At 38.0% G+C, this 23,281-nt stretch overlaps 1 protein-coding gene and 1 pseudogene across 3 annotated transcripts in view; both read right to left on the bottom strand.

Moving 5' to 3' along the window:
* Positions 1 to 23,281, bottom strand: part of BEND6 (BEN domain containing 6) — a 43,476-nt gene that overhangs the window by 19,509 nt on the left and 686 nt on the right. For 2 of the 3 annotated variants that reach the window (XM_074333131.2, XM_088795642.1), the window contains exons 1-3: positions 13,539 to 13,676; positions 8,273 to 8,489; positions 1,920 to 2,097 (exon numbers count right to left, since the gene is read on the bottom strand). In XM_074333131.2, the coding sequence (XP_074189232.1) occupies positions 1,920 to 2,097; positions 8,273 to 8,392 (298 nt within the window). In that variant the 5' untranslated portion in view covers positions 8,393 to 8,489; positions 13,539 to 13,676. Of the gene's footprint in view, positions 1 to 1,919; positions 2,098 to 8,272; positions 8,490 to 13,538; positions 13,677 to 23,281 lie in introns of those variants that run through there. The other variant, XM_074333132.2, reaches the window with a different exon arrangement.
* On the bottom strand, positions 7,133 to 7,783 carry LOC109448864 (large ribosomal subunit protein eL34 pseudogene; annotated as a pseudogene).

Here is a 23,281-nt window from a genome sequence, read left to right on the forward strand (position 1 = left end):
GAGAAGAAAAACTTGATGGTGCAGGAGAGAGGGGCGAGAATCATTGGAGCTATGTTCTAGATTAGATGGGATGGGATCTGGTGCATAGATGGAGTTATTGCCTTTGGCTGGACAAGAGAGTATGTCATTTGTGAGAGACAGGAGAGAAAGTGGAACATATAAACACAGGTGTAGGGAGATGACAGTCTCTTTATATCCTCCAATTTCTCAATGAAGTAGGAAGTGAAGTCATCAAGTGAGAGTGAGAATAAGGGAGGAGGTGTGGGAAGTTGGCCGGAGAGGAGAAAATTAATTGGTAATCCAGGAGTGTAGGAAGAGAAGAAACTGCTCATAGCAAGGGATTCTTTTCATATACTATTGAAACTGATTGACTACTCTTTCATTTAGATTTTTTTCACGTATATTTATAAAAAAAATTGGTCTATAAATTTTTTTGGGGTGGTGATATGTTAAGTGCTGTCAATAAAAACAGACAATAACAATAACTACCATTCCTGAGCACCTATCATGTACCAGGCACTGGTAACTTGTTTCGTTTATCTCGTTCAATCCTCATAACAACAAAGAAATGATATATTGCCCCCATTATACAGATGAGAAAATTGAAGCTGGGGCTGAGGGCACGACATTTTATTGTGCCCTTGTGGTCAAAGTTTTATAACTAGCTAATAAGTGGGATTCAAAGCAAGGTCTGTAACTCCAAAATCAGTACTTTTAACCAGCAATTTATGTTAACTTTATAAACTAGCTTTTCAGCTTATTCTAAGTTCTGGAACAGATGATATAAAAATGAGAATTATCTGTTTTTTTTAAAAATTCACAAAAACCTCACAGGAGATAGCCATGAGTTATAAAAAGGCAATATTTAAATTTGAAAAAATAAAGAGATAATGGCTTGTTATAAACATCTTATTTCCATTCACATGCAGCTGTTTCTACTTACAGTTATGAAGCCTTCAATTTAACAAATAGTCTAAGAAAAGCATGTAAACCATTACTCTGTCAGCCTCGCTCAACATCATGTTCCATCTGTCTCCTATCATTTCTGCCTCGAGAAATATCAGAACTGTCCTGTTTATTTCCATCACCATTGCCCTAGGCTGCCATCATGTTAAGCATGGATGACTGCAGTACCTTTCAAGTTCTTCCCCACTTCCTTTCTTGTGTTACTTGTACTCATTCTGCACACAGCAGCCAGAGCGATTTATTTCCAAGTGTTCTGCGTATTTGCGAATGCTGCCCAACTTAGGGTATAATTGCCAAATATAGGGCTGTATAAAATAGTGCAGGGTGCTTAACTACAAGTGGAAAACATTATTTTTGAAAAATAAACACTTTAAACAATATAGAATCCTACAAAAAGGCATTGTGCCAAGTGGTTTTTAATTTGCTTAGGCTGACCTTTCTCCTTATAAGTCTTTAGTAAAATGATTGTTTTCCCAAACCACTCCTTCTAACCTCAAAATTAAAATTTAATATATGGAATCTTTAATTCTAGTGGGTCTATAATGGACTAGAACAGGCCCCATTTTCTAGTGCTTTCCTTAGCAGAGGGGCTTGAGATAAGTATATCATGAACACCTTAACATATTTGTTTTGTTTTACTAATCTTTTTTCTCCTGGGCCTACCGATGAGTGGTCTATATTAAATGCTCAATAAATGTCCATTAAACATTGTTAAATGAACACAACATTTGGTATTTTGTAGGGAGATCTAAAATTTTCTATGCAATAAAGTAGAGGCTTCAATAGAGTGTTTCTGTATTAAATTATGTAATCATAGATTTTCTTAAAATGTGACCTTTGATTTTTTTTCTCTAAGGCCCTGATTTCCTTTTTCATACAGCTGATTTGCAATACTTTTCACTCATTATGTATTTTCCCTTTCATCTAAAAATGTCAATTTTCTCAAAGTTTACCTTGAAGCATGACCAAAGACTGCCGAAGTCGGCTGTTTTCTTTCCGGGTGTTCGTTAATTTTTGTTTCAGGCTTTTTATTTTTGTGCACAATTCCTCCTTTGACAATTCTTCTAAAGGCTGTTCATCCTCGCTGGAGCTCTCACCAGGCAGAAAGGCATTTCCCGAATAGGGGTCTCTCTAGAACATAAGGCGTGCACAACAAGAAAAGCTTCAAAGTGACTTTCATGCTTTATTCCATGTTCTGTATGCTGAAGGGACGTAACCAGACCTATGAATTCCTGTTCTCTCAGGCACTTCCTCTCCAGGAGAGGAGCTGGGCCTTCAGCTTTGTCTTCCACTATCCCGGGGAACTTGGAATAAGGAAGAACATCAAAGTTTCACACAGGTGTTTTACGAAAAGTAGAAATCAGGATTCTGACTTTCTGCCTAACTTCAGTGAGAAACACAAAGTAGAAAAAGAGCGTAAGAGAGTAGAATCAGCGAGACTACCATTCAGAGCTCTGTAACTCATCCCACCCTCCATTTCTACCTTGTTCCTCATTCACAGCCTGTCTATTGAGATGACACCGATGCCATGAGGTCAATTTTGGGGTTTTTTTTTTGCATCAGAGAAAGGAGACAGAAGATTCACCTAGAACAATAGTTTCAAAAATAGTTTTTAAGGTCAGTAGGAAGACAATAATCTGAAAACACATGCATTTGAGTTATAAAACTCAGGTTGTGTTGAGGCAGAAAAGAAATTTCTCAAATTACCAAGCTGATCTTTATATATCTATATCTATATATAGATATAGATATTGATCAGCTTTATATATATGTATATATAAAGTATCTTTAGTTGCATTCTTGTGGCTGCCTCGGTGTCCTGAATTGATTCAAAACGTTTTCCTTTCACGGTCATTTTGACTTTGGGGAACAGCTAGAAATCGTGCCGTGCCAGAGCTGGTAAATAAGGTGGATGAGGACACACCGTAATGTTCTTATTTGACAGAAATTGCTGTACCAGAAGCGATGTTTGACACATAGCATTGTCATGATGGAGGATGATATAAAGATACTCATGAAAGAGGACTTCCAGAACTACTTCAGAAAGTGGCAAGAACGATGGGCTAAGTGTTTGAAGTGAAGGGGAGTATTTTGAGGGGGATTAATGGCCATGTGTCTTTTACTGTAATACCTTTTTAAAAATTGAAACATTCACTGTATTTTTTTTTTTTTAATCACATCTCGTGTACCTCCAAACCTGGAAAATGGGAGCACAGAGTGGAATTTATAAAGTGCCAAAACCCAGAAGCTTGGAGTATAAAGTTTTTAAAAAAGAGCTTTAGAGTAGAAGAGATAAAGGCATGATCTAAAGGAAGTTCCTGCCACACAGGAAGGGAAAAGCCAGGCTGGTGTCAGGGGAGGAGCCTGGGGAATCAGGAACTGGAGTGACAGGACATCCAATTTAAGCATCTTTGATCTTCCTGCCCTCGCCCCTTGGGGGGAATGGAGAAGGATCACAGGGGTAGGGGTATATGATAGAAACATCCAGATAAATAAGGGGCAATTCCAGAGCAGTGGGGCTGCCTCCTTGCTTCTCAGTCCATTATAAACTCCCTAAAGAGGCGCCGTGTCCAGCATAATGTCAGGGCATCTTGATCCCTCTCTGGGCCATAGATTAGAAATGGCCCAAATCAGTGTCTGGACAAATGGACCAGAGATCGCATCCAGACTTCACAGAGATTATGCAGAGCAGCTCGAGAATCCAAGCAGTTGCTGCATCCTGGTAAGGAAGTAGATAGGTGCTGGCGAAACTGATGAAGCAGAAATAGTATGTTGACAGAGAGGCCACAGGATGCCAGAACCTTATGTGAGATGGCAGTTGGTGCCAGGATGGCAAACTTCCGCAGTTGGTGCCAATAGAATTCCCAAAAGACCTGGAAGGATTGGCTGTACCTCAATAGTAACACTACTACACACCTACGAAGCAGGCAGAAAGGTTAGAACCTGGGCAGAAGACCAGCTATCCCTCCCCAAATGCTGGGATGATATGAAAGACTCCGGAAGACTTGAATCATTTCCAAGGGGAAAAAAAAAAGAAAGTGGAGGAAGATAAGAATCTAGACTCCATTAAGGCTTAAATCCTGAGTGATTGAAATTATACTAATAGCTCAGAGGGACTTCTAAAAACTACAACACTCTGCCATAAACTTGTGAATGGACAAGTTTAAGCTTTTTTCCCCTTTCTTATGGAGCAGGGATGGAGAATTGAAAGCCAGGTGAGATCAGTTATAGAAAATACAAGTACAATTTTGAATGATTTATAATGAACATATTTAACATCACTCCTTATTTTATAAATATACAAATATGTGTTTCATATATTCACGATTACATATATGTGTGTAGGTGACATATATACATAATGGTAATGAAAATGACTATTATCATACGTGGGTAAGTGGTAATATACTGACACTAGATATATAAATCCTATAGAGAAAAATAATGGATTTGATTAAATAGAAATGAAAGATTTTATTTTAAGCTGAAGGATGCCTATTGAGACCATAGTTCTATAGCAAGTACAGTAAGTCCTCACTTAACATTGTCAGTAGGTTCTGCAACTTTAAGCAAAATAACATATAACGAAACCAATTTTACCGTAGGCTAATTGATAGAAACAAGAGTTGAGTTCCTATGGCATCTCATCAACATTTAATGAAATGTTGCTGCTGGACGAAATGATGTTATTTGGGGACCTGCTGTAATTTTAAAAAATTAGAATGTATGGTCTGGTCTTACCATTTTTCGCAAGTTCCTATAAGAAAGAAATGAAATAAAACAAAAGCTAATCCATTTGTAAGCATCAGTGGAAGACAAAGTTAATAGACAATATCAGATTGAAAGAAGACATTTTTAAAATCTAAAACCACAAGAGACTAATTTCTACAATAAGAAGGTATTTGTGCAAATCAATCAGAATAGAGTAGGAAACCCACTAGAATAGACTAAAACCAAACAGAAAAGATAAGAACCCAATAGAAAAATGGACAGTGGCAGAGACTGTTAGCTTTCTCCAGGTATTTGCTCTCCCATTCTCTACCGTAATAGGTTTTTAGCTGGGCAGGTAGCTGTCAGCCAGATTACATTTCCCAGACTCCTGTGCAGCAGCTTAGTGCAGCTATGTGACTAAATTTCTGCAATAAAATATGAGTAGAAGCCGTGTATACCACTACTGCTTCATGACCTTAAAAGGAACGCGGATGCCTTCTCCTCTTGTATTCTCCTTTTTCTGTTGGTAGAGAGGAAGGCATGGTGGTGGCAGCTGGAGCGGTCACCTTAGACCCAGAGATAGAGGCTGTGTGTGGAGGAAGGCAATCAACAGGATTAGAGGGATACTCAACATCATGGAGCTGCCATAGCAACCCTGGACCGCTTTTCCTATTATGTGCTAGGGAAATGCACTTCTATCTTCTCTGAGGCACTGTTATATCTGGGTCTTTGTTACAGACTTTGCAACATACATGATAACTAATCCAGATTTTCATACCTAGAAGTAGGACACCCCAAACCTGACACATGTTAGAATTACTTAGAGGTCAGATTGTGCGCAACGGGAGCACAGGTATAACATGCTGGAAAGTTGTTGACTCTTGTTAGACCCTGGTGACATATTTGGTAAAACTGTCACCTGGAATACCTTGGAAGGCAGACCATGTGCTTACTGAGTCTGGGAAAAGAAAGAATGTTGGTGTGTATCAGTGACTTCTTGTTGTTGCTGGTCAGTTTGCAGAGATGGAAGGTTTTCTCCTTCCATCTGCATTTAGAATGCAGCCTGCCATCTAAAATGACTGAGAGTCCAGTAATGTTAAATCTTCAAAGTTTGAAAAAGCCAATTACTTCTACACCTAAATAGCTGGACCTAAGACTGTCACCTCAAGGCTTTCTCAAGACCTTTTCTTTAAGTGTTCTCTGCTAGACATTGAGATCCATCCCATGGGAAGTATCAGATGCAGTGTGTTACCGTCAAGCTTTTTGTTTCATTTGGCCTTTAGTTAACTTACATACGTTGGAGAGAGAAGAGGCTAAACATAGATGTCATAACAAGAGGAGAGTTTGAGGCTTAGTTTTGACCCAATAAGATCTCTGGCTGTAGTTCCTTGCAATGAAACCAAAGTGAAATAGTTTGGAAAACTATTAACTTTTGAGAAAAAAATAAATTGCTAAAGAAATCATAATACTAGCCTGCAAGAGCACGTAACTATTTTACTCTTCAAGGAACCAAGGGCCCCCCCAGACCTGCCTGAGCAAATTGAAACAAGATATCATTTTCTGTCATCAATTGCCAAAAATATGAAATATAGATATAAATACTAAGTGCAAACATAGGAATCCCTCATGCTGTGCTGCTGGGCGTTGTAGACTGATGTGGACATTTTGGAAAACAATTTAATAGTATCTATTCAAATGAACTAGAAATAAACATATAACTTATAAGCCATAAATTACCCTCCTGCATATTTATTCCAGAGAAATTCTCACACTGTTTATTAAAAGAACATGTATGATGATATTTATTTTGTCACTGTTCGTAGAAGTAAGATGTTGGAGGAAATCTAGGTGTTCATCTTCGGAGGATAGGATAAGTAAAATATGGTGCTATGTAGTAGTTAGACACAATGGATCAACTGTATAATAGCAATACAGATGTTACAAACAGTGTTGATTGAAAAATCAGAAACAGATTGAGGTGTATATTATAATACCAACGTACTATTAAATGATGTACCAAATGATGTATCCATAAGGTTGTACAGTGCAGCATGACTTTTAAAATGAAGAAGGATTGGAAACAAGCCATATCCATCATAGGGGACTGGTTAAATAAAGAATGGTACGTACACACAGCAGAATAATATGTAGCTGTAAAAAAGAGAAAGTTCTTTATATACTAGTGGAAAGATCTTTAAAACATATTAAGTGAAAAAGAAAGTACGAAGCAGCATATTTTGTAAGTTACTTTTTGTGCAAAATAGAGGATACAAATATCTATATTCATATTTACCTTATTTGAACAAAGAAACACCAGAAGGATAAACAAAAAAACAATAAATGTGGTTACCTGTAGTAGGAGGTTAGGAGGTGGAAACAGGGTGGATGGGAGACAGGGATGTGAAAGAGACTTTCCACTGTTTACATTTAATGTATGTATATATTAATATATGTATATATTAATATTTCTACTGTTTAGATTTAACATATGTATATATAGATATATATACACATACATATATTACAAATATATTCTTATTTTATTACTCAAAAAGCTTCATTACTTTTTGTTATTTAGCTTTCTGATTCTGTGCTTGTGCCTTTAACAGTTTCACAATGATTTTGTGCTCCTCAACTAGAAAAGCACACTTGATCCTGTCGTGGACACATTTCACACGCATGGAATCACCATAGGTTCAGCTGACACAATTTTTCATTTTAGATAACCTCATAAGAATTTAGATCTCACAGCATGAACCTCTTATAGTTGGCCTGGGCACATGTGACATGTAAATTTTAGTGCTTCCCAACCTGCTTGGTGTAAAGGTAAATAATTCTGTTACCAGGGATTCAGGATAGCCTAGCTTTGTTGGAGGTTGTATTATAGGATAGCCGATGATGGTGTGTCAAGTGCTGGGCCGTTCTGAAGACCTCAAGACACTATTCCAGGAAGACTAAAAATATTTTAAACCTTGGAAATTAATAGTATATATTTTAAAAATTAAATAAGCATACATGCACATAAAACACTACAAGTATTATGGAGACATACACAAGTACATGTATTACAAAGACACACAAAGAAAAAGGTACAGAGTAAACACATCGATAGGTTGTCTAAAGAGTAGGAGGAGAATGAGAGTGGGGAATTCAGATCAAAAAGGAATCAATGCATAAATAAAAATAAGAAAGAAGCCATGACTAAACCAGTGAGGAAGATGGGCCACAAAATGGAGTAAACAAACAAACAAAAAACGAAACAGAAGAGGCTTTCCAATTTCTCCAGTGTTTTTTGAGAGGAAAAAAAATACTATCTGACAGTTTACTGATCTTTAATTTCCCAGAATATCAAGGAAAGTTTGAACAATGGCACAATTGGCCATTCTTAAATAGAAGCAGGTAAAATGTCTTTTGAGTATGTTCTAATTCAACTTATTCAACATTAAAAAGAGAACATGCAATTTTATTCCCTCGGTTGAATAAAGAACGAAAGGGAAGAATAAATTAGTAAAATAGGTGAAAGTACTAATAAATCGTGAGCGGAATTATGAAATTATGGTGGAGCTAGATAATCAAATTGTATCAGAACACCAACCTGTCCTTTATCCACGTCACTATTTGCATTCTCTGAGTCCATTGTCTTCGTCCTTTTCCTCTTTCCTTTTCTAAGAGCTTGGGGATTGGTAACTTCATCTGTTTGCAAGATCGTCTGCATTTTATCAATTAGTTATCAAAAGTTTTCACAAATTGTAGGAGGGAATGCCCACGTAGATGATACTATTCTTGATGTGGCCCCAAATTTAATGTTTTTCCTTAAAAACAAAAACAAACAGAGGATATGTAATATATTTACAGTTGTAAATATGTCTCATATGTATGTCTCATAATGGCACTAGCCACTGAAGTAAACTACTTTTACTAAATGCTTCCTGTCATTCTTTCTTCCACTGACCAATTTTGTATACATTTTCATGTGAATTAAACCTTTTTCACTTTCATCACACCATCATCATGACATCATCTTTCCATGATATGATATGCAGTGAGTTGTCACTTATAAAATTAGTATGAAATTTTTTCGTATTTACAAGTTTTTCTTGTCAATCAGTTATGAGAGGTCTAAAATCAAAGTAGAAACATAAATGTATCCAAACAGTATTTCAGAAGACTGACGTTCTATATCTTTAGGAAAAAGACATTAATAGTATCAGCAGATTTTATCAGGACCAAAATATTCCAAGGGAGAGCAATAAGAATTACTCAGAAGTTTGTTTTATTTATTTTTTTCTGAAAACTCTAAAGTTTTGAGACAGAAGGTTTCCTTGGTATAAACTTAAAACTTGTACCATAAAGAATGGGGAAAACATCTCAAAGGCAATAATACTTTTCATTAAAATTTTAAGGGATAATAATTTTTCAAAACCCAATAAAGCAGATGATAGTTCTTAGGTCGAATAGGGTTGAAATGATTAAGTTTAACTTTTGCTACAGATGATACAGCACATTTGGTCTTAGCATCCTTATTACTTGCATATATTGGTTTGTGTTCATGGAAATATATTTAATGATAAATAATAAAACTTTTAACTATAGAAGGGACTGAGCTTAAAGGGACCTCAAGAAATACAGGGACTGTTGAGCAGAAAGTAACATGTGCTCCTGTGGGGGCAGAGCCCCAGAAAGAAGTTTCCAGGCTCTCGGCCTCACATAGACAGGTGCTGGCTCAGGTAGTAAATGGCCATCAACTGTGATTGCATGGCCATCAGCTGTGGCTAGTTGGCCGTCAGCTGTAACCAGTGAGCCATTGGCCACTAATATAACTGCTGTGGCTACGCTAGCAGAGAAGGAGAGAAAAAAATGGGGGCTAGCAAGACGATGGCGGCTGGGCTGGCAAGCGTGGATGGCGGTTTGCGGACAGTGTGGATCCAGCCTCCAGTGAGAGTATAGTGCCGCCAGAGAGAATATAGTGGTATGACTCCCCTACTTATGGCTCCGTGGGTGTTCCTTTTTGGCCTCACCATATCCTGCGTTCTTGTGTGGGGAGTGGGAGCAGAGACCCTGCAGGACGCCCTCCACGACAAATGGCGCAGCGAGCAGGGTCTCCCGCACAACAGCTCCTTACCAAATTACACTAAGTAATTCTTTTAGACAATATGGTTTTTTTAATCTATTTTAAGAGAAATGCATTATTCTCTACCACAAGCATAAAATAATATTTGAGATGGTAAATATCATTAGTCTATTAACCCAGAGCAAGGTCAACAAATATTTTCTGTAAAGGGTCAGGTAATAAATATTTTAGGCTTTACAAGCCAAGAGGTAAAATCAAGGATATTATGTAGATAGTTATATAGCAAAAAAAATAAATAAATACATTTCCACAACATTTTCTTCAGCTGCTGCAATCAAACATAATTTAATTAACTCTCTATCGATAGATGGCGTTCCTTGCTTGGTTAACAAATGAACCACTGAGGAACTTATTTTGGTCGCAGACTTATTTTCATTTTTGTGAAGAAATTCTGCTGTGACGGTATATTTCATTTAAAATTTTCTAATTTTTCTGACTGTTGCTGTCTGGTAAGTTGGAAATATTGTAATGAGTGCTTAGTTTGGTAATGTTGACATATATCATGTTCTTTTAGCTATGGCGTCACTGTATAATTAACACAATGCTTTGCCATCTAATTTGATAACAAAATAATCCATACTTTACTCAGCTTTAAAGCATAAGTCTAGTTTTCTCTTTTTATCTTGTTTTGACGTGATTACCATGCACTGGTAAAAAAAATAATAAAATGCTATGCTATGACAACATGCATGACACTACAACACTGTCAGGTTATTATAACTGCATCACTGTGGTTTGTGGTACCCTGAGCAGTAATATGTAGTGATGTGACTGCCCCATATGGTCTCTGTCACAACTACTCAAATCTGTCCTCATAGCATGAATGCAGCCACAGGCAATATGTAAACACAAAAGTGTGGATGTGTTCCAATAAATCTTTATTGATGGACACTGAAACTTGAATTTTATGTAACTTTCACATATGTTATTCTTACATTGATTTTTTCCCAACTATTTAAAACTGTAAAAACCATGATCAGTTTACAGGCCACACAAAAACAGGTGGTGGGCAGATGAACAATAGTTTGCTGAACCCTGACCTACGAGCTCAGTTATAGTTAAAAGGAGTTTAAACTGTATCACCTGCTTTCTTTTCTTTCATCTTTATTTCTTTTCCTGGAAAGCAGGCCAGCTGTTTTAACTTCTTCCTCCCCAGCACCTTACTTCATGGCATATTATTACTAACAAATGAAGAACAGTATTCGAAAGACACAATATATAGCCTGTAAGATTCTAAAGCAAATTGTTTTTATTTGATAAAACTGAATTTTGCCAGATTTAACTGATAGGGGCCTGTTACATATTCTTTAGTGACTGTGACAGATGCCAGAGTCCTGCTTCACTGGGGTTGAGGGTGGGTGGAAGAGGGAATGGGGAGTTATTGTTTAATGAGTACAGAGCTTCAGCTTTGCAAGATGAAAAGAGTTGTGGTGATGATTGCACAACAGTGTGGCCATACTTTATGTCTCTGAACTGTACACTTAAAAATAGTTAAAAGGGTAAGTTTTATGGCATGTGTTTTTACCATAATTAAAAACATTGGAAATTAGTTTACAAATATATAGTTTTTGTCATATCCATAATGTACAAAATTTTCTCCTGATGATGTGATTTAAAGAGCAAATCCTCAGGTTTCTTTGTTTAGGACCAAACAGAAAGCATGTATCAGATCTCTCTTAGAATGATGACTTTTGAGTAGATTTCAGGCCAATATTCTGTTATAACATCCACAGACAGGTGATTTAATGTTTATATTACCTGTCAGCAAATTCAGAAGGGGTATTATGAATATGGCTATAATTTAAACACTACTAGTTCCCGATAGTAAAACAACTCACCATGTAGTAATCTGCCCCTCTTTATTTATGGGGTGACATGGGTGAGGAATGCATCCATATTATTTTTTAAAAATTATGCATATACTAGAGGAAGAGAAATCAAGATCATTGGGTGCTCTAAATGATTGGGTGCCTTTTCCTGCAGTACCCACAGCACTCTACTGAGCAAAACAAGTGCTGGGATGGCTTTCTCATCAAAGTGTTCTTGACTTCTGGATAGAAATTAATAGATTTTACTAATGTCCATCAGAGAACATTTCAACTCACTCTTTTTACTCCCTCCATTCCAAATGACGTCAAACGCATTTTTAATTTCCAAGTTGTTCCAACAATATTCCAATTAAAAAGACAACTTTAGGATGGTTCAACTGTGCTGCCAAACTATGATTGCATTACTCAGACTTGACTGGAGCATAAGCATGAGCCCAAGCTTTCTTATGTTAGGTTAAGTATGTTTGAGGGGCTATGGACCTGAATCATTTTCAATTTTTCATGATAAGAAATGAAAGAAGAACATCCTTATCTGGATGTTTATCTGGAAAAATATCCTTATCTGGAAAAACATCCAGAGTTTGTGGATGCAATTTTACTGGAGCTAATTTAACTAATAAGCAGTGATATGATGCCTTGTCAGGTATGGAACCACTACCTAGAAAAGAAATTCATTTAGCTCCCTATATGGTCCTATGTGACATCCTCAGATCTTTCCAATCCTGTCTCTTTCACTTAATAAGAAGAACAACGTGGCTAATTTTACTGAGTGCTTACTATACGTAAGGTACTGTTCTAAGCATTTAACCTATACTGGTTTAATTCTCACAGAGGCTCTCTGGAGTAGGTACAATTATTACAGATGAGGGATCTGGCCACCACTCCCTGTTGCTAACCCTTAAGCAGGCTAAAGGGCTCTAGAGCCAGAACTTAGAAACTAATCATCAAATCAGCTTTGCAACAGATTCTGTCAATTCCAGTACCTAGGTTTTTGCTTTCTTCGCTTTACTAAGTCCCTTATAGGACCCTCCTTGCCTAAGTTTCTGCCTCATAGTCCCTTAGTTTCAGAGACTGAGTCCTGACTTGATCATCAAGGGCTTCTTAAGATTGTAGCCCTGCTCCAAAACGAGTTCTGGAGATCTTCTCCTTGCCCCCTCCAGACCCCGTCTCCAGGCATCTCTATTTTGTTCCCTAAGCCTGGAGGTTGACCTGTTTGGGCTCCTTCACCCTTTTCCCAGTTGGGTTCAGCCAGTGGGGTGTCCAGCCAGGATATTGGAGGGAGGGAGGACAGTGAGTTAGGAGAATTTATACTCCTGGTTCCTTTTCCTCTCTCCCTGTGGGTCTAGGGCTGGTAACACTTCACTGTGACTAGCCCTGAGATACAGCCCTATTTTTCCTGGTTTCCCTATACCCAGCTGCTATGCTCTGAATGTGCCCCCCCCCCCCAATTCATACGTTGATAGCCTAACTCTCAAAGGTGATAGTATTTAAGTTAATGGGGTTTTTAGGAGATGATTAGGTCATGATGGGGGAGCCCTGGTGAACGGGATGAGTGCTCTCATAAAAGAGGCTTCAGAGAGATCCTTAGCCCCGTCTATCACGTGAGGACATGGCGAGAAGTCAGCAGTCTGCAGCCCAGAAAAGAGGCTTCACCAGAACCTGACACCTTGATCTTGGATGTCCAGCCTCTAGCCCAGTGAGAAATAAATGTCTGTTGTTTATAAGCTACCCAGTCTCGGGTATTTTGTTATAGCAGCCTGAAGAGACTAAGACACCAGTCACACAGCTTAGCTTTATCACCTGTACCGTGTTTCTCTTCTTCTCCTGACCTGACAAGAGAGCCAGGTGCTACATGACCCAGCCTCTGTCTTATCTGTAATTAGACAATGTGACTGACTTACTTTCATCTTGATGTGTTCAGGAAGAAGACTTCTGGGGTAGAGAGGTAATAGTGCAGAAATCAGAGGCTGGGGACAGTGGAAGACAATATTCTCCTGCTCCAAAATGTCACCTATCCCCATCAATTGTCTGCGAAAAGCCAGCAGCCAAGAGTGGAACCATCTGAAAGTTTACACAAGAAAGTATATGCAAAACTTAGAGGGACTCTGGACAAGTTCTATCATTCTAGAGGCTCCAAAATCTTTTCTAAAAGATACTAATTTTTGTGAATATTTTCTCCTTGGCTATCCTTATTTTCCTACCTGTCTTTCCACCCCCTATATTTACATGTCTTTCCTCATTTACCAGACACACAGGTGCAGAGTTAAGAGTAAAGGGGAGTAAGATTCAATTCAAAGTTCTATTTTAGGATAATTATAAGTCATGTAAATCATCTTCCACTGCACATTTTTTGGATTAATGTAGAACATTCTATTCATCTTAAAAGCTGATAGCAAGACGAGACCATTATGATTTTTGCTTTAAGTAGTCATATTCTAAAATATTAATGTTTTAGGCCAATTTTTTAAATTCACAAAATGTAATAATTTTGATGCAAGAATCAATCCCTATGCATAAAAATCAGGATTGATTCAACTTTCAAATATTAATTTATCTTACAATTATAACATGAAATGACAAGTTAATTTCTCTTTGAAATATTTACCCCATTATACACTATATTAATATCATATATTAATGAAATGACTGGTTACCATTTACCAATGTCTCCATTAATTTTGTACTTTCACAGTCTCAAAAGTTTAGGTCTAAACATAATTAATGTGCTAAGTCACATACTTCAGATAATTTACTTAATAAATCATCTTAAGTGGTTTGCCCTCTCACCTATTATCAATAATTTTCTCTTCTTTAATATTCTTTCAGACCATGTTGAAGCAACATTTAAAAAAAAAAAGAACGATCAGATACATTTCAGATTTGTATCATTTCTCTACCTCCTATGTATAAGTCATTAGAAAAATACATTAGTATATATTTGTGAGTGGCAATATTTGCCTATCAATAAATACATAGAATAATAAAATGGAAGGGAATGTAAGAGGCCATCTTCTCTCTGTTATCTATATTGGGTATGGGCAGCTGTAGGGCAAGTTAGTTCGAGGAAACTAGTTTAGGGTGGAGAATGAAAGTACTGATCAAAGAAGGAAGCCCACAGAGATGGAATGGATCTATTTAATCCAGCTGAGACCCAGGAAGTTATATAAAAGCAAGGAAGAATACTTTGAGCTCACTGTACAGACGCCAACCTCAAGGTTCAGGAGTGTCAAAGACTGCGAGGAACAGGGGACTCAGTGGCGATGGCATTTGGGACAATGTTGTGAGCTCGTGATTTTATAGAGAAGTTGCTCAAACAGCCAGAGTGAGACAGAACCTCAGGCAAACGCACATCCTATTCATAGGAAAAGGGGAAGGCTAAACTTCACCTTGTACCAAAGGATAGAAAGCTTAGTGAAATACTTTTTTTTTGTGGTAAAAGTAAAGTCTTGCTATGTAGATAGTTCAAGATAGTCTTTCAGTCTGAATCTCTTCCAAATACTATATTAGATGATGAATCAGGGTCACATAAGTGTTTACAAACACAGGCTCTAGAACCACTGTCTGGATCCATAACTGTAGAACCAATACTTACTACCTATGTAATATTTCTGTGCCAGTTTTCCCATGTGTGATATGGTGATAATAACGGTACTCTATTATGAGTTGATATGTGATGTATGTTAATAGCATGTTAGCTTATTAATAGTAGTATTTTTATTATTAACTGAAGGAAAAAGACCCATATCACCCTCATACAAGCTTAGATCAAACATGCAAGGTGGGAGGGGGGGTTTATAAGCCACAGTAGAGAGGGGTGGTATCAAGAAATATATTTACTTAATCTGGATGCCTATTCTATAATATAACCTGATTCTAGAATAGCCTACTTCTACCTTACTTAAAAATATAAAGAAAATAATTTATTAGAGTTATCCCTTTTATGAAGGACAGCCAGGTGGTCTGCGATAGAGGTTTTTTTCCAAAGTGGGCATCTGCCTGGCCTCCCAGGCTTGTTTAGCTTCTTGGAGGTGCTGCATCAAATTTACCTAAGTGATACTGATGGGGACATGACAATAAATGGTAAGAGTGGATCTATAATTTTTTTAGTAAAAGGTGTCTTATTAGACTGAAGCATTAGAGGAGGTGGTCTAGGCAAATTTCTCACAAGCTAAAGGAGAGGACCAGAGCTCATGTGCCAGCAGACACCTGATATACTGCTGGAGCATCGGGTTGGGCTTCATTCACCTGGATAGGTGTAGCTGAAGGACAGTAAGAAGAGAGGAAGTGTAGCTGCTCAGCAAACTCCAACTGGGAGGAATTCCTACAGAGAAGGCTTCGGTAGGAGGGGAGGCGGTGCAAATGAAAACATGCAACAGAAACTGCAGTTTTTGCAGTGCTGGAGAACCTTTATACCACTTGTTGGCTATGTGATCTTGGGGAAACTCCTTACATCTTGAAGCCCAGGATCCTCATCTATAAAATAGGGATATTAGTAGTACTCACCCATGGTTGCTGTAAGGATTAAATGAGTGAATGTCTGTAAAGCATTTAGCAGAAGCTTAGCAAAGAGTAGATACTCAGTAAGTGTTAGTTACTTACTACTAAAAACAACTTGGTAGTCCTTACCAAGGTAGCCACTAAGTAAGGAGGAAACAAAGGTGTGTTGTCCCACATCTTTGAGTGAGGGGGAAAGGTGAGGTGAATAATGATCATACCAACCAACTCCCAGTGTGTCCCTGGTGCCCCTGAATGAAGTCATCAAGACTAGACTTCAACAGCTCACCAGATGGCAGGGGGTCTGGTACACCAACTGCAGTCCTGCAATATCTTTACAAGGTGGATTCCTGCCTCATTACAAATGGCCACAAAACGAAAATGTGGAAATAACAGTGCCCGCTAGACCAGAGGGATTTGAGGCACTTAGGGAATGGCATTGGTTCAAAGTCTGTCTCTATGTGGGGAATGCATGAATGTTATGCCACGAAACCCTGTACAGCCTAGAGGGTCAGAATGGAATTTGATAAACATGAAACAAATCAGACTGAGAGATCAGGACATCCCTGGAAACTGCACCCATCCCCTGGAGTGAGAAATTCACGTGATGAAATAACCAGCCGCATGATGTGACAGAATGTGAGCATAGCGATGGGACACTGGGACCTAGTGTCCTGAGAACACGATGGTGGTAGGATAGTCAAGGTTCACAAGTTTGGCGAGCATGGGAAACTGGAGATAACAGGTAGATGGAGCTGAGCACTTGGTATGGATGGGCAGTATTCCATACCAATGCAGGATTTTCCTGGCTGGATTGAGGGCCCCGCTTACCTGGTAACTATAGAAGACTGAATGTTGCAAAGCCTCATCAACTACAGCTTGGGGCAGGCTTTAGGAAGGGTAGGCCACCAGGATGTCTACAAATAGTTTCCAGGAGCTTGATACCCAGTCCTTCTACTTCTCTTTTAAGCCTTCAGGTTATGGAGTTCCTTAGTCTGACACAAGACTAAATTTTACGACCAGTGTTTTGGGCTCAGAATGGGCTTACCCATTTAAAAATCTAGATATAAATCAGGATACTTAACTGGCCTGAAGGGAGCTCGGGAATCAAGTTAACCCTTCTTCCTGTGACAGAATTCTGTGGAAATGGTCTTAGATAATGTGTTTCCTCAAAAATAAGACCTAGCTGGACCCTTAGCTCTAATGTGTCTTTTGGAGCAGAAATTAATATAAGACCCAGCCTTATTTTACTATTAAGACTGGGTCTTATTTTACTGTAACGTAAGACTTGATATAATATAATATAATGTAATATAATATAATATAATATAATATAATATAATATAATATAATACCGGGTCTTATATTATTTTTTGCTCCAAAAGGTGCATTAGAGCTGATGGTCCAGCTAGGTCTTATTTTTGGGGAAACATGGTAGTTAGCACAGTCTTCCTTCTTAGGGTTAGAACCAACGTCCCAATGAAAGTTACCTGTAATTTATTTGTCTCTCTTCCAATCTGTTTAAAGTTGCAAGAGGACAAACACACAGCATATCTCCACTTAGTCTTAGGATGGGTGGCATTCACCTGCATTTGGGAGAAGTCCCTGAACTTGTAAAGGTGACAAGTCGACAGCTTCCTCTGTTCATCCTAGATTGACAGTGCTCAAGGCACTTCTCCCAGTCTCAGGGGAGGTACCCAGGTGATGCTAATGTTGATGGACTGAGAGAATGATTTGAAACTGCAGAAGCCTTAGTATCTGTGTGGATTTGTATGGTTCTGTTCTCTCTCTATCTCTCTATCTCTATCTCTCAGAACCTGATTCAAACTATGGATCATGTACCCCCCAAAGAAATCCACATTTTTACATGTAACTTTAGATCCCTAGAAGCCTGTCAATGCATTGCAGGTTAAGAATTCCTACGGCAGAGATAGGATCAGCAAGAATAGGCTTTAGGTTTTTGGCTTTCTTTTTTGAATTATAAACTTTCCTATATTTCAATATAGTGTGTTTGCTATTTGTTTCCTTGATTTACTCCAAAAAGTATTTTGGAGTTACAAATACATTTTAAGATGTACTTTTCTTTCTGTTCCCAGATTTGCAGGCTATCATTACATTTGGATAATTTCAATAACTTCTGGAACTGTATGTTATTGAAACATCTTTTACTAATCATCAGTTACTCATCGAAATTCTCTGTTCTCCTCGGTACACTTGCTACCTCTTAGCGTCTTAGTGACATTATTCTTTCAGGCTATCAACACACTGATGCATTAGCATACAAATCGATTAGCACAGAATATGTAATGCAAAACTCCTACAAAAAATATTATAAGAAGTAGAGGAGATTTAGCTACTAAATGTTGTCATTTTATTAAGACAATCTGGAATTTAATTCATAAACATTAGTTAGTCAAGATTTTATTCATCTCGCAATATAAAAGCTATGCTACGTTAACCCTCTACCTTACTTTTTTTCTTTTTTCCCTTAAGAACGTAGAATGCTTGTGGCTTATATGGCAACTCTTATCTTGGATCTAGAAGGCAATAACTTCAGATTTCAAACTTGCTTTATAAATTGCTCATTCTTAGAAATGGTGGAAATATTTTACACTATCTGAATAATAATGAACAATGCTGCTCTGTGATTTATAACTCTAAGAGCTTTATAATTTGATTTATGAACAGCTCTCAAATTTTCCACTGGCAGCTCATACAACTATGAGTAAATTTTCTGGTCAAATGACTCAGTATTTTGCTGCATGACTAATCCCACACTCAATGTGGAAACTATATAAATGAATTCTATTTGCTTTTAACGTAGATAATAAATGACTACTTTCTGAAACCTGTCTGTAAAGCATTATAGAGTAGATGAATTCAATTATATTGACATTTTAAACTCTCAAACTAGACTTTTTTGAGAAATCTGTAATGCTTGCACAACTCCCACCCACACAAAAAAAACCACACACAACATTCCCCCCTGCCCCCAACACACACCCCATTATCATGGATTCCATAACCTATAGGACAAATAATCCTAAATTTGGCTCTAAAATTTCTAAAATGTTAATAGAACAATTTGGAATGATTCCATTTAAATTATGTTCTCTTACAATGATGTCTTTAAGTTATTTTTAAAGTTTTTTAATGGTAAAATGAATATAAAGTCCTTTCCCAGGGAATATTTGCTGAAAATAGTACTTGATATTACTGCAAATAACAATTGTTTTTCCTTCAAAAACTAAAGTTTTAAAAAAGACAATCGCTATCCATCCACATGATGGCTCCCATGAGTCTGGTGGTTAGAAATTGCCTCTAAGATTAGATGATGTAGGTTCTTCCACATGATGTGGCTTCTTTACTTCCCTATAAAGAACATGTATGAGTATATTGTTGACACAGGTCCTGGTCTCTGTCATGAAAGACCATTTGGGAATAAACAGGCCATATAGCACATTTCTTCAGATTCCTCTCAATTCCTTTCATGTCACTTAATTCTGAGAGTAAAAACTTCACCCAGGAACACTAGGTTACCAGTCCAAAATCAGTATGATTTATTTCTAGTACATTATTGCTAGAGCCATTTGCATCTAAACTTTCTGTTTTCAAGGGGGTAATATTTCAATGTAATGTCCTTGTGTGATAACTAGTTGGGTAATTTACTCACATCCATATAGGTCTGTAATAAAAGCTTACAGACAGCCTGGGCTACATTCCAAGGTATTCCTTATCTTTTCCCCCCAAACATTCTTCTAGCCTGAGTATTAGTAGCCAGGGAGAGGGAGGAGGAGGCCATGGGCAGGGAGCCATCATAACTAGTTAGGATCATTTTTAACTCTATAGAGTCAGAAGCAGCCTGAGAGCAGAAAGAACCAGGCTGTCGGACTCATGGTATGTTAGAATGAATAGCTAAATCACAAATGCCCAGGGGAATGCCCTCTGCTCCCCTCTCTTTATCTCTTAATTTCTTTCCCACTTCTTGTTTCATCTCTGAGTTTCACAGGACTTGTTCACGTAGTCCTATTCTAGCAAAAGGACCTTTATATTGGCCTTTATTCAGGCTTTAATTGCATTTCTACTCATCCCTTTTAGAGCTGGATTTCTCCAAAGATTGTGGACAGCGGCTCTCCTCTTCTTCACGTACCTCACCCTCTTCCACCCATTGGTCTGGCTTTAGCCTTTTCCATTACAATGAATCAGTTCTCTGGACTGTGTCCAGAGGTCTTCTAGTCACCAGTCCGCAGTCCTTATCTTCCTTAACTTCCCATTTGAGCATCTGGTGTAGTAAGCCACTAACGTGGAACACTTCCTACTTGGCTTTCACAGGCTTGCCTTCTGCTCACTTCTCCAATCCCCAAATGGAAGCTGTCTCCAAAGTTCTGATTCCAATTCTTTCTCATAGTTTCCCTTCCTTAGTCATTTCATCCATTTCCATGACTTCAACTACAATTTATGTTGATGACTCCTGCCTGTCTCCGGTTCTGACTTCTCCACCCGATTTTCCATGAGCTTGCAAGATAATTTCACATTGATGCCCTTCTGATACCTCCACTTCAATGGGTCTAAAACTCAGTTGGTCATTTTTCCTTTCAAAACTGTTCCTTCCTGCTAGCTCAAAACTTGGGTCATCTGCGATTCCTTCCTTTCCCTCAATTGGTCATTACATAGCCTATGGTGGAGCCTCTTCTTCTTCCTATCCATAAATTAGGTATCTGAGCTACAACTTTGTATCTCTAGGGAACTCCTGTCAATATTTCTGCCATTCTATTAAAGCTCCCTACTCTTATCTTGAGGCAGTAGAATGAGTCAGTGATGAGGGAAATGGGGGAAGGCCTGCTAGCTACGAATGGACAGGGCTGATATATGAAAGGTCCCTTCTCATCCATGGTCCTATCTCTTGCTCACTCATGCAGAATGCCTCCTCCAATGGAGGGTGTCGGGTTCTTCTTAGCTTCTGGTCTCCAGGTAAGAAAGAGTATAGGTAGGGTTCCTTCCTGCCCTAGGTGGGAAGGACTATATAGTTGACCCTTGAACACCAAGGGGGTTAAGGGCACCGACTCCCCGCCCAGTTGAAAATCCACATACAACTCTGAATCCCCCAAAACTTAAGTACTAATTGCCTACTGTTGACTGGAAGCCTTACTGACAACATAAAGTCGATTAACTCAGATTTTGTATGTTGTATGTATTATATACTATGTTCTTCAATCTGACTTTACCCTGAATAAAGTTAATATATTAATTTCCTTTTGGTTCCTTGTGTGTGTTCTCAATTTGGTTGAAAATCCAAAGGGAAGATGGGCTGCATGATGGATCATCTTCTATATACCTGATACAAAACTCTCTTAGCTATTTTCCTCAACTTATTTGTCTTCTCTTGGGTGACAGTGTTAACTCACTATCATAAAAAGTCAAAAAATTATTTAAATTTCCATTTAAAATTTTCATTTCATGGCATCAAAGATTTGCCCAAGAGTGTACCTCCTCCATTCTTACCCCCAAACTTTAAATTTTTCTGATTTTGATACAATGTCAATTACTCTTTTTAAATGAAAATCTAGCAGAGAGAAAAGGTATTACTTCTACTAAATTAACTTCCAAAAAGGATTGATTGCCTGATTTAATATTTATTGAATTCCACAATGCATTAGGCATCACTGAAACACACAGAAAGAAGCAATTAATAACATGCCATTATTTGGAGAAAGAAATCATAACTTAGCAACAAATCAGAAAATAGCAATGGAACCTAAATACTAAATTTTTTCAATGATTTGGTTTGCTTATTATTAGTATCCTTGAGATAACTGATGCAAAGAACAGAGATGAATGCATCTAAAAGAAATATCTATAATCCTACTGCATGGCAGTTAAGCATTTGCTTGCCAAGAGAGATAAATAATGCTCTCGTGTGCACTCGAAACTTATAAATGGCTGCAGCAAAACTCAGGATGATAACAATTGTGCTAATGTAATAACTCAGAAACTCGTAATTGCTATTTAGTTGCTTTTTGTTGTTAAAAATGCAGAATTTGGGGCAAATTGGTTACTATGCTGTTTGTGGTCTTAGACATGTTTCAAGGATATTTAGACCATTTCAGCTCACTCACGAATTTTAGACAATAAGTATAAAGATGACCTTCCAAAATTCTGTTAGTTATTTCTCCCAATGTTTGCAGGTTAAGTCAGTTTTGTTGTTGCTTTAAATTACTTCACTGTGCCACTGTTGAGTCCATGCGGTAAAGAATTTTTCCTTTCTTAATGTGCCTGCCACACATTGCATGCTCTCAGGATTCTCTTCAATAACCCCTGCACAATGGACAGGAATAGTCTCTCACTGCAGTGGGCTGCGGTATCCAGGAAACCTTTAAGCAATGTGCACATGATGCAGTGCTACCTGTCAGCCTCTGAGTGCCAGGACCTATGAAACCTCTCCTGCCTTGTAGTACCTAAACTGACATTCAACATTGCCACCTTATACAGCATCTGCCAGCAAGGTCCTTCCATCTTCAACCACAACTGAATAAGATGCAACATGTCAGCAACTTGAATGTTTATTTTGTTTTAGGAAATGAGTTGTGCATAGGAAAACTTAATCCATTGTTTCCCACGTTTACGAATCTGGCATTTAAGAAATGCATCAGGCAATGCCTTTTGGAGTTTCCGTTAATGCTTGCACATGGTAATATGTTAAAGAACATCAATGGTTAAGCTTTTATGCAGAGCTGGACAGGTGATTTTGCACCGTTGGAAAACAACACTGATTTTGAGATCCTTCAAGTAAATCACAAAACTTGAGGATTGTCATGGGTTCTTTGCTTTTCAGAATTTTACAAATTACTTTTCATGACACAATTTCTTCAGTCTCTTAAATATTCCAAAGAGTCCACCTTAGTAGTTATTAGAAACCCCACACACATGCAGTAATGCGTTACCTTGCGTTTATAACTGCAGTTTCCTTATGAGAGTAAATAAAACAAACAAGCAAAAACAGCCTCACACAGCATTGTCTTGGGAGCAGCATAACGCAGTACCGCACCTGGCCGGCGGGCCAAGGCCGCAAGATGCCGCAGACTGCAGCAGCGGCGGCTTCCTGGCCAGGTGGCGGTGGCAGTCCATTGAAAGGCGCACGGCAGCGCTCCTG

The sequence above is a fragment of the Rhinolophus sinicus genome, chromosome 2, assembly GCF_057876585.1.
Source record: "Rhinolophus sinicus isolate RSI-liver-muscle chromosome 2, RSI-T2T, whole genome shotgun sequence".
Classification (NCBI taxonomy): domain Eukaryota; kingdom Metazoa; phylum Chordata; class Mammalia; order Chiroptera; family Rhinolophidae; genus Rhinolophus; species Rhinolophus sinicus.